The sequence below is a fragment of the Durotheca rogersii genome (assembly GCF_024521655.1).
Source record: "Durotheca rogersii strain YMJ 92031201 chromosome Unknown GGS23scaffold_9, whole genome shotgun sequence".
Lineage (NCBI taxonomy): Eukaryota > Fungi > Ascomycota > Sordariomycetes > Xylariales > Xylariaceae > Durotheca > Durotheca rogersii.
The window spans coordinates 382,517-392,575 of record NW_026251240.1 but is presented as its reverse complement, the minus strand read 5'-3'; the positions used below and the strand labels follow the sequence as shown (position 1 = coordinate 392,575).

The 10,059-nt window shown below is 57.9% G+C and overlaps 5 protein-coding genes across 5 annotated transcripts; 3 read left to right on the top strand and 2 right to left on the bottom strand.

Annotated features, from left to right (window-relative positions):
• Nucleotides 1-1,082: 1,082 nt before the first annotated feature.
• Nucleotides 1,083-3,494, top strand: GGS23DRAFT_529037 (carboxylesterase 3). The gene is made up of 2 exons (XM_051514713.1): nt 1,083-2,130; nt 2,192-3,494. Exons 1-2 carry the CDS (start codon nt 1,498-1,500, stop codon nt 3,347-3,349), a joined length of 1,791 nt encoding a protein of 596 aa, XP_051372063.1. The 5' UTR covers nt 1,083-1,497; the 3' UTR covers nt 3,350-3,494.
• Nucleotides 3,495-4,361: 867 nt separating this feature from the next.
• GGS23DRAFT_566507 (histone chaperone domain CHZ-domain-containing protein) lies at nt 4,362-5,531 on the bottom strand. The gene is made up of 3 exons (XM_051516279.1): nt 5,110-5,531; nt 5,017-5,026; nt 4,362-4,942 (listed from the first exon to the last, which is right to left on the bottom strand). The coding sequence occupies exons 1-3, from the start codon at nt 5,269-5,271 to the stop codon at nt 4,737-4,739; spliced, it is 378 nt and encodes a 125-aa protein (XP_051372062.1). The 5' UTR covers nt 5,272-5,531; the 3' UTR covers nt 4,362-4,736.
• Nucleotides 5,532-5,819: 288 nt separating this feature from the next.
• Nucleotides 5,820-7,113, top strand: GGS23DRAFT_528953 (CTD kinase subunit gamma CTK3-domain-containing protein). Its single transcript, XM_051514712.1, has 3 exons — nt 5,820-6,197; nt 6,288-6,464; nt 6,541-7,113. The coding sequence occupies exons 1-3, from the start codon at nt 5,826-5,828 to the stop codon at nt 6,979-6,981; spliced, it is 990 nt and encodes a 329-aa protein (XP_051372061.1). The 5' UTR covers nt 5,820-5,825; the 3' UTR covers nt 6,982-7,113.
• A 545-nt stretch (nt 7,114-7,658) lies between these two features.
• On the top strand, nt 7,659-9,093 carry GGS23DRAFT_528945 (6-phosphogluconate dehydrogenase C-terminal domain-like protein). The gene has a single exon (XM_051514711.1). It carries the CDS (start codon nt 7,779-7,781, stop codon nt 8,940-8,942), a length of 1,164 nt encoding a protein of 387 aa, XP_051372060.1. The 5' UTR covers nt 7,659-7,778; the 3' UTR covers nt 8,943-9,093.
• Nucleotides 8,916-10,053, bottom strand: GGS23DRAFT_566502 (ClpS-like protein). Its single transcript, XM_051516278.1, has 2 exons — nt 9,646-10,053; nt 8,916-9,574 (listed from the first exon to the last, which is right to left on the bottom strand). Exons 1-2 carry the CDS (start codon nt 9,874-9,876, stop codon nt 9,245-9,247), a joined length of 561 nt encoding a protein of 186 aa, XP_051372059.1. The 5' UTR covers nt 9,877-10,053; the 3' UTR covers nt 8,916-9,244.
• Nucleotides 10,054-10,059: the final 6 nt, after the last annotated feature.

Here is a 10,059-nt window from a genome sequence, read left to right as displayed (position 1 = left end):
ATGTATATGAGTTAGGTAGGTACCAAAGGTGGGAGGTAGCTACCAGGTACACAAGGTACCTACCTACCTACCTACCTCCTACCAGGTAAGGTAGGGCCGGCAGAGCATCTACACGTAGAAGGTACCTGCCCGGGTATATACACATGTACTCTATATACACGTACCTACTCTAGATGTACACGTAGATGTGCCAGATGCCAGGTACCTAGCGGCACGATGGTAACATCTGCAGACGGGAGGAGGCAGGAAGTATCGACCCGGATGTATACCTGCCTGCACATGTATATGTGCGTTGTGCCATTGTGTCTCCGTCACGGCACCTCTATCTCCTCCCCAGAGACATCGTCTGTCTCATATATCAGTTTCCACGCCTCCCTCCACTACGAGAGAGCTCGTCGTGCCCGTACCCGGCCTAACCTCGATGCCTGCCACATATTATGCCTGCAGACTGAGACCCGACTCTCTTCTCATCTCCGGCAGCTAACCCGACTTTCGGCAGGATTCCTGCGCTCAGAGAGAGAGAGAGAGAGAGAGGAAGAAAAAGAGAGAGAGAGAACTGGAGAACCCCGGCCAGCTTCACGGGCTCGCTTCTGCTCGGAGGTGACCTCACCTACGTACCGCAAATCTCCTACCCGAGTCCATCCATCATCGAACAAACGCACTTAGTGGTACGCACGAGGGGGACCCTGTGAACGCCTCCTAGGCGCCATCCCTCGGATACCCACACATGCAAGCCGGCACCTAGACCCATTCTTCGCATTGCCCTTCTTTGAGGGTTGAGCTCGACGCCCGACGGCTCCGCGGTATTCCTAACGCCGGCATATGGAAAACACTGTCGAAAATGCCGCGTTCGTCTCCGTAGATATCCTCTTTTCTCCCTCTCAGCCATCCGAACAGTGCAGGCTTCTGGAAAGCCTCGACGCCATGGACTCCAAATCTGACACCGACGCCGAAAGTGGCCTGTCTCTGCCTACCAGCCAGAAGACCACGTCTAAGAAGCCTCTCCTGTGGCTGCGGACCGAGCTTGCCAAGATTCGATCCAGTCGCACACGCCGAAACCTCTTCGTATTTTTCGGTATACTTGTCGTTGCCCTCCCTGCCATCTTCATTGGTCTCGGTGTCAGCGGCCGCTTGACCGACGCATTCAAGGTACGTACAAAGAGAGGAAGAGACAAGCCGATGAAGACGCGCGAGACGGGGGGTGGCAGTTCGATAGGATGTTGATGCTTTGCACGTTGTTGCTATGTGCCGCCAATGGGCTCTTGGCATTCCGTATGCCGTTGGCAAATTGCATTGTGTTTCCCGGTGCCGACCCGTCCCGTGTTCCATTTTACCCTCGGACTGGGATGATCCGGTCGAGCTCCCCTCCCGGCAGATCTTGGCATCTCCATCTTGAATCCTCTTATATCTCAAGGTTTACGCGTGACTTTGTCTCCGGCATCTGAACGCTTCTGTTGTCTACGGCCACTCGTGCTTCCAATCACAGAGGAGCTGACAATGCCACAGAAAACCTTACCCCTGGAGCTGAACCAGGGCACTTATCTCGGCGAGATTCAATCGCAGAATAATTCCCCGCGCCCTGTCGAAGTCTATCGCGGAATACCGTATGCACAATCGACCACGGGCCAAAACCGATTCAGAGCTCCCCAGCCGCTAAACAGCATAAAGTTCAACCTAAACCGCGCCCTCGCCTTCGGCCACGTCTGCCCCCAAAATGGAGGCGGTTCCAACCAGGGGGAGGACTGTCTGAACCTGAATATCTACCGGCCACACTTCGGTGATACCGCGGAGTCTGCCGCCGCCGAGATGACTCGGCTCGGCGTTTACGGCAAGAAGCTTCCTATCGTTATCTACGTCCACGGTGGCGGGTTTAATAGCGGGAGCGGAGCGGAGAGGAATATGGCGAGTTTCGTAGCCTGGGCTGAGGCTCCTATCATCGGAATCAGCTTTAATTACCGGGTCGGCGCCCTGGGCTTCTTGCCGAGCGGCTTGACTGCGGAGGAGGGAGCACTGAACCTCGGGCTCAAGGACCAACAATTCCTTTTCCGATGGGTGCAGAAGAATGCGGAGGATATCGGCGGCGACCCCAACAACATCACTTTGATGGGGTTGAGCGCCGGCGCTCACTCGGTAAGCTCGCACCATGCCTAGAGAGGGTTTGAGTCATCTGAAACTAATGCCTAGCGTCAAGATTGGGCATCACCTCATCTCATATTCCCCGGCAAACAAGTTGACTTCGGACCCAGTCCCTTTCCAGAAAGCGATCCTCGAGTCTGGCGGATCGACTGCTCGCGCTACTTTCGCCGCTACTCACCCACTCCACGAACAGCAATTCCAAGAGTTTTTAACGGGGTGCGGGCTAGAGAAAACCTCGAGCGGTGAGCTGTTTGCACAGCTCCGTGCCCTCCCTCTAAGTACGATTGTGGCAGCGTCAAACTCTGTCTGGGGACGCTGGACTTCGACCTTGCGTTGGCCCTTCCAACCTGTCATCGACGGGCCTGGTGGGGTGATACCTGATCTACCACTGAGGTCGTGGGAGAAAGGAAATGCTCTACGCATACCTATATTGACGGGCTTCAACACGAACGAAGGCGCCACCTTCGTCCCGACGCGAGAAAGTAACACGACAGCGTTGCGCAATCTCATGTCTTCCATCGTGCCTGCGCTCAACTCCACCGATCTCGAGTTTCTAAACACCTTGTATCCCGACCCCTCCAGCTCCTTAGGGCAAAGGTTGTATATCACTAATCCCCCTGCGGGGTTCGGGACGCAGTTTTGGAGGTTGGATGATGCTTACGCACACTATGCATACATATGCCCGGTGCTCCAGACGTCGCATTTGGCCTCGACCGCCCAGCGCGCCGGTCCCGTCTACACTTATCAATACGCTGCCCGCTCGAACGCGCGTGGCGCTGCTGATCACGGCGACGAGGCGATCGTCGTCGCGCACGACATGGGGGCTGTTGGTAGATTTCCTGGCATCGTCGAGATAGCGGACGCAATGATTGGATCTTGGACTCGGTTTGCAGTCACTGGAGACCCCAATCCGGTATCTGGTGGCAACGATACAACAGACGTCGTCTGGCCGAAGTTCGCCAGTCCATTTGTTAGTGACAGCACCGCCGGCACGAACGATACTGGGCACATCCTGCTCTTCGGCCAAGGAAACGACGAGCGTATGGGGACGCGCGGGCGCCAGAACAAGGGCGTAGTGGCGCAGACATCCCGCTTGTCGGACCGAGAAACAGAGCAGTGCCGCTTCTGGTTCTCCAAGGTGCCATTAAGCGAGGGACTCGGCAACGGGACCACGATCATCGCGACGAATCAAACTACGAAGGCTAGGTTATGAGGTGCTGGTTTCCCATGAGATAGACATGAGGATTTGGGAATAAACAAATGTACGAAGATGGTGTAGCCGGGCGTTCACCCAGGCATCTGCGACTTTGGTCGCACGACGTCAGGAAGTGGTTCAGGTGACGCCGATATACTCGGGTGTTTATTGGGGAGAGCCGAGGAGAGGAGAAGAGTCGAGCGTTTTGCGTTATGTTATGATACCCTTGGGTCGGATTGGAAGGGAGGCCTGCTGATGGCATTGGCGTTTGGGCAGCAGAACGTTTAGAAATAAAGGTGAGAGCGTCATGAGGGTTACGAACTATTATAGCATCTTGGCATGGGCGGAGTTGGGAATGGATCGCATAGAACAATACTTACCTATATGTGTGCGTGTGCCTGTGTGGAACCCGTCTACATGTCTAATAGCTAACAGGCGATTTCCTACGTGCTCTCCTTGGCACGTTGCATTTGGTGTAAGGCACTCGTAGACACGGCTATTGGTAGAATCACCATAAGCTTGCCTGCGTACGGCTCGAGGAACGTGTCCGAATATGCTACCCTACAACGAGACGTTCCGCGAAGTATACGTGGCAGACGGCCGACCGCCACTGGCCGGCGCCGCGAGGAGGAGGAGGAGGAGGGCGGGGAGAGAAAGGGGGGGGGGGGATATAGGAACACCTGTATTCCCTAGGCGATTGGTTTCCGAGGGCGGCGGCCGCTGCAGGAGCGGAGTGCAACGTCGCGGGAACGCCGACTGGCCGGGCTCCTGATTTCCATCTGGCCCTGTCCCATTTGGCGGTCGAGTCGGGGGCCGCCCGCTGTGCATCCTCGGAAGACACGTTGGAGTTGAGAATGAGAATGAATAATTAATACGAGCCCGCGAGAGAAGGCGGCGGGAGTAGTAGTAGTACCAGCACCAGCACCAGCTAGCACCGGCAGTTCCTGATCACCATCTACGCGTAACTCACCTCCACCTCATTTACGGTGAGGGCTTCCCCGGGGTAGTGTTGGCAGGGTGCAAACGAAGCTTGCAATGGACTTTCCGTTTATTGTGTGCTCATCCGCATTTAGAGATGTCGTGCCTTGCACTGACGTGCGTGCAGTAATCCGAGGCGTCTAGTTAATCTAAGCTAGTAGTAGTATGTAGTCCCCCCCGATCCATCACGACGGTCTCCAGACTTGCCCTCAAACACGAGCGCGCCGGAGATGAGATGAGGAAAGGGAAATACAAATCGTCAAAACACCGGGTGATGGGCAGAACGCGACGTGGCTAGACTGGACTGGATTGACGTGACAGTCTGCTCAAGCTGAGTTGGGCCTAGTTCGTATCTAACGGAGGAGAGTGGCGTATGAGGACTGGACGGAACGAGGGGGTAGGAGTGGCTTCTCTCCTCTCCCCCTCCTTAGTCTTCATCCATCTTGTCTCCGTCCTCCTCGACCTCAACGGCGGGCTGGTAGTCGTCCTCATCCTCGTCGTCATCGTCGTCCCCGGTAGGGTTCTCCTCTGCCGCCTTGGCCCAGTCGATGACGCGGCCACGGGTTCGTCGGCCGCCCTCGACGATATTGTTCAGGTCGATCTCGTCCAAGTTGTCGTCAGCATCATCGTCACCTGCAGAATAGAATGTCAGTTCTTATGACTCGGAGGAGCAGTCCGAGAGTTGTGGTGGCCTCGGGTTGTCTTACCAGCCTCATTCTAGGATGAACGTTAGCTCCGTGATCCGGCAGTTACGAGAAGCAGCCAGCTTGGAAGCGTCGACAGGGACAGGGAAGGCTTACCTCTTCGTCGTCGTCCTCATCATCATCGTCGTCGTCCTCGTTCATGGAGGTGTCGCCGACATCCTCAGCGGCCTTACCCTTACCCTTGGTCTGGAGCACCTGCTCCTCGGAGGCAGCCTTGGTAGGATCGTGGGGGAGAGTAGAACCTTCTCCGGAAGACATGGTGGCGAGTGTGGGAGAGACTTTGGGGTGAGGGTGTGTTAGTGAAGGTGGGTGGAATGGTGAAAAGATTGGTGGTAGTGGGAGAAGTAATCCAGACAGAACGGGGCTAAGGTGATCTGTGCGATTGATCAATGGCGGCGGGAAGTCTAGGAGACTGAGCCGGGGCCTCGAGACGGGCTGAGAGTGAGGTACGTGTGTGTGAAGGTGGGTAGGTGAAGGCAGGCCTGGTTGGAGAGAGAAGAGAGTTGGGGGGGGGGGATAAAAAAATAAAGGATAAAAATAAAGAAAAGAGGGACGGAAATGCTCGAGGCAACTGGAGGGCAAAAAAAAAAAAAAGAAAACCAATTGCTAGTACTGTTTATTGGCTGCAAGCTGCAGCTTCTGTCTCCAGAGCTACTGCTCCAGGTAGCGACGGCAGGAACACACAGGCTCCACTCACCAATGCTCCTTCCGGCTAGGTTGGACCCACCCTAATCTGATTCTGCCAGCACCAAATCTGACCGCCTTTGCCGCACCTGTGCCCTGCCTCATGCCGTGCCTTACGTAAAGAAAAGATGGATCGCGTCGACCTTTGTCAGGGCGCTTATTGGAGTGGTCCCAGTGCAGCTGAACCAGGCCTGTCATCCTCCCAAGCTCCGTCGACAGCTCTTCACCCATACTCGCCGTCCCCTGACGTCCACAACGGTAGCGGCAGCGGCAGCGGCAGTGGCATTGACAACAACAGCGACCGCAGCCGCATCGACGTGCCCGTTAGTGATGCCGCCATGGCCACCGCAGACCCCTTCGAGGTGCGCATGCGCTTCAGTGCCCAGCTAGAACATCTCAATGCCAGCACCACTTCCTCCCAGAAAGCCGCCCAGTATGCGCTCAAGTACAAGGACATGGACGAGGACCTGCATTCGTGCATCCTCGAGCAGCTGGAGAAGGTGAGCCGACCTACCCCGCTCTCTAGATGCCTCGATTGCCCTCCCCCCCAGTCCTCCCGGAAAGGTGGCTAAGATGAGATTCCATAATAGACCAGCATGAACACCCGTGCCAACATCATGTACTTCATCGAGCACCTTCTCGAGATGGCCTCTAAGGACCGTAGCAACGAGTACATCCGGATGATGCAGCGGGATATCATTCGAGTTGTCGACGCCGTTTGCCCCGAGGATGGATCTGGCGCGGCCAATGTCAAGGTTGTTCGCAAGGTAGGAGATGCCGCCCCTCGAATCTAAATCGACGGGTCTGGGTACGAGCGCACATTCTAACGACGGCCCCTTGCAGGTCCTCCAGGGGCTCAAAAACAAGACCATACTGCTCGAGCAGACCGTAATCGAGATCGAGGCTTGTCTCAAAGACCGCGACACTTCGGCCTCTGACCTCGGCTTTTCTTCGCCTGCCAACGGCGACAAGACTTCCGCCCCCTCCCGCCCGAGCAATGGCACTAGCCACGGCAGCACCAATCGCCTAGATAAACGCCAGATAGAGCAACGGATCGAAGAAGACAGGGAGCGGCATAAGCGCATGCGGGAGAGCATGTGGGCCGTCCCCGCAGTTCTCGAAGAAGACGCGGCCAAGGTTTACGAGGACACGAGCGACTTGGGTGAGGACGACCACATTCTCGGTAACGAGGAGCTGGACGAGATGCAGCAGAGTGCCGCCGAAGCGGCCCGCAGCTGTCGTCACTCAGGGCGTAGTAGGACGAACGGGACTTCGTCGCATTAGGGCTCGACGGCCCCGGGAGACCTGTCGAGCCCCAATCGGAACTCGCTGCCCATACGGCAGAGATGAAGAATCTCCCGTCGTCTAGAAGCAAACGATAAGAGTAGCCTTAAAATTTGCTACGCGATCCCCTAGGCGTCGCTGTGAGACGAATGAATCCGTTTTGTCGGGGAAGGTTAGGCAGCATTTGGTGTGATACTGCTGTTTACGGAGGGCGAGGACCGGCACCCGGGTGCTCGGCCTATTCACGAACAGGTTTCATTTCCTCAGTTTGACGCCTTGGCACGCCCTATGATGGACGACTGGCTTCGCACCGTACTTTGGACGCGGCGGATATCCTTCCTGATTTCGGTTAACACCGCCTTACCGTGTTTAAAAGCCAACGTCAAAGAAGGCCGTGGGACGCAGCTTGGCTTTCCTGGAGAATCTGCGTCGGACGAACAAGCCGATCCTACACGGAGCTTTACCCTACTGACCTGTCGGTCCCGCTTTCGGCACTTACTCGGGAAGTGGGGTACGGGTTGATGATATTTTGATTTCCGCACGCCTGAGTATGGCATTAAATGTGTGCTTCGCTACGCCCTAGAGAACAGGACCGACGGCGAGCTAGGGGGAAGACGGCGCTGGCAATTTTAGGGCCAGGCTAAGTACATACATAGATACCTATGCTCCGTTCCGATCAGCACCGGGGTTGCCTTCTCATTCTGCGATCCTTCGTCCAATTTACGGTTGGGGCTCGCATTTCTCCATCCGACACATAGAACTGCGCGCCGCTTTCAGCTCCCGGAAATTCCCAAGCCATGTCTGCTCCAAGAGTGCTCATATTCGGCACCGGGAGCCTGGGCGCGTGCTACGCATGGGTGCTCTCGCGGGTCCTGCCGGCGTCGCATATCACCGCCGTCTGTCGGTCGAACTACGAGGAGGCGCGCCGAAACGGCTTCACGATCAACTCGGAGCTCTGGGGCAATAACCTCAACGTGCGGCCTCGCGTCTCGCGGACCGTGTCTGACGCCGTGCGACAGCTCCGACTGGAGCAACAGCAACAGCAACAGCAACAAGATACGATATCCGACACGGCATCGTCGTCCCCGTCGTCCTGTTTCGACTACGTCATCGTAGCCACCAAGGCAGTACCTACGACGCCCACGGCGGCGGAGCTGATTGCGCCGGCGGTCGTCCCAGGGCGGACGGCGATCGTGCTCCTGCAGAATGGGATCGGGATCGAGGCGACGTTCGCTGCGCGGTTCCAACCGGCGAACGCGGTGCTCAGCGCCGTTGCGTATCTGCCGGCGACTCGTGTTGGTCCCACTGTTGTCCGCCACACCGAGGTCGAGCGTCTCGAGGTCGGCACGTACCCGTCGACGGCGCCGGCGGCGCACCGCGAGGCCGCAGAGCGCTTCGTCGCGCTGCTCGGGACCGCCGGCGCCACGGCCCGCTTGCGTGACGATATCCAGCGCTCGCGCTGGGCGAAGCTGCTAGTCAACGCGAGCTGGAACCCCGTGTGCGCGCTCACGCGGCTGCGGGACCGCCAGTTCCTGGATGCCACCTCTTCCTCGTCTCCGTCTCCGCCCCCGTCTTCTCTTGGTGGAGTGCAGGATGGAGGGGAAGATGACGGCAGGCAGTTTATCGAAGACGTGATGCACGAGATTGCGGCGGTGGCGCGGGCGCGCGGGTACACCGATGTAGACGCAGAGCTCGTCACGCGGCAGGCCTCGAGGGCGGCCGCACGCGACCCACCTGGCGTCGAGCCGAGCATGCTGGCCGACGCGCTCCAGGGCCGCACCCTCGAAGTCGAGGCCATCGTCGGCAACGTCGTGCGCATGGCGCGCCAGGAACGCGTCCCCGTTCCCATGCTCAGGACCGTATACTTCCTCGCCAAGGGGCTGAACGAGGGGATTGTCTCCCGCGCCAAGGCGGCGGCAGCGGCGGGGGCGAGCGAGGGGAAAGGGGGCGAAGGTTCTTGATTTGGAGGAGGGGGCAGGGGCGGACTATTTATATGTATATACGAATAGACACAAAACGTGAACATACAGAAACGCCTATTTTGTGGAGAGATTCTCCCAAGTGTGTCTGGCATCGCCAGGCTTGTTTGTATGTTCTCTTGTGTTTTTGTTATACAGGTTTTTCGCTCCCTTAGGTTACATGTGCAAGTCCCACACGGCAACGCTCGCGAGTTTCGAGCTCCCCTCTCTTCCCTCTTGGCGCGAGCAAGAATTGTCTCTCCGCCTTCTCGCTTGATTAGGCCCGATCGTGCCAGGCCGACCTGTTATTCCATGGTCACGGTGGCGCCTAGCCCCTTCATGGTGGCTATGATCTTCTCGGCCTCCTCCTTGGGCACGCCTTCCTTCATCGTCTTGGGCGCGCTCTCTACGAACTTCTTGCTGTCCACCAAGCTCAGGCCGAGCAGGCCCTTGACCTCCTTGATGATCTTCGCCTTCGACGCCGCGTCGAACGCCTGCAGCTTCAAGCTGAACAGCGTCTTCTCCTGGGCCGCCGGCGCGGCCTCCTCGGCCTCTTCAGCAGCTGCTGCAGCCGGCGCTGCAGCCGGAGCAGCGGCGAAGCCTCCGACGGGTAGGTCGGGGATGTTGAGGCGCGACTGCAGCACAGAGGTCCCCAACGTTAGCATACGACGAGAGGGGGGTGGAGGGGAGCCACGAGGAGCCCCACCTTCAAGCTGGCGACCAGGTCGGCGGTCTCGAGCAGGGTCAATTGGCTGATCTGGTCGACGATATTGGCGATCTTGGGATTCGAGGCGGCTGCCGCTGTCGAGCCGTGCCGGCGCTGTGTCGGAGAGGTTGCGCTCGGGAGGAGCGAGGCAGATGTGCGGAGGGAACTGCTAGAGCCGGGGCGGAGGGATCGCGCGCAACCTCTGGCTGCATACCTGCACGGCGCCGACATCCTGACAGACAGACAGCTGCGCTATCGCGAGCCAAAACTGCGGATCGGCTGCAGAGGCGGGGAGACGGGGACGGGCTTTGGCGGAGTGGGCGAGGAACGACTTCGCGATGGGGATTGCCCTTCGAGATTTTTGGTGGGTGGCATGAACCTGGCGATTCTCTTCTTCTTCCTTTTCCCTACTAG

Excerpts from the sequence above, each read along its gene's own strand:
- GGS23DRAFT_529037 (XM_051514713.1), top strand. The coding sequence starts at position 1,498 with ATGCCACAGAAAACCTTACCCCTGGAGCTGAACCAGGGCACTTATCTC. Across the intron at positions 2,131-2,191 it reads TGAGCGCCGGCGCTCACTCG|ATTGGGCATCACCTCATCTC; the intron begins GTAAGCTCGCAC and ends CCTAGCGTCAAG.
- GGS23DRAFT_566507 (XM_051516279.1), bottom strand. The coding sequence starts at position 5,271 with ATGTCTTCCGGAGAAGGTTCTACTCTCCCCCACGATCCTACCAAGGCT.
- GGS23DRAFT_528953 (XM_051514712.1), top strand. The coding sequence starts at position 5,826 with ATGGATCGCGTCGACCTTTGTCAGGGCGCTTATTGGAGTGGTCCCAGT. Across the intron at positions 6,198-6,287 it reads TCCTCGAGCAGCTGGAGAAG|ACCAGCATGAACACCCGTGC; the intron begins GTGAGCCGACCT and ends ATTCCATAATAG. Across the intron at positions 6,465-6,540 it reads ATGTCAAGGTTGTTCGCAAG|GTCCTCCAGGGGCTCAAAAA; the intron begins GTAGGAGATGCC and ends GGCCCCTTGCAG.
- GGS23DRAFT_528945 (XM_051514711.1), top strand. The coding sequence starts at position 7,779 with ATGTCTGCTCCAAGAGTGCTCATATTCGGCACCGGGAGCCTGGGCGCG.
- GGS23DRAFT_566502 (XM_051516278.1), bottom strand. The coding sequence starts at position 9,876 with ATGTCGGCGCCGTGCAGGTATGCAGCCAGAGGTTGCGCGCGATCCCTC. Across the intron at positions 9,575-9,645 it reads ACCTGGTCGCCAGCTTGAAG|TCGCGCCTCAACATCCCCGA; the intron begins GTGGGGCTCCTC and ends TCTGTGCTGCAG.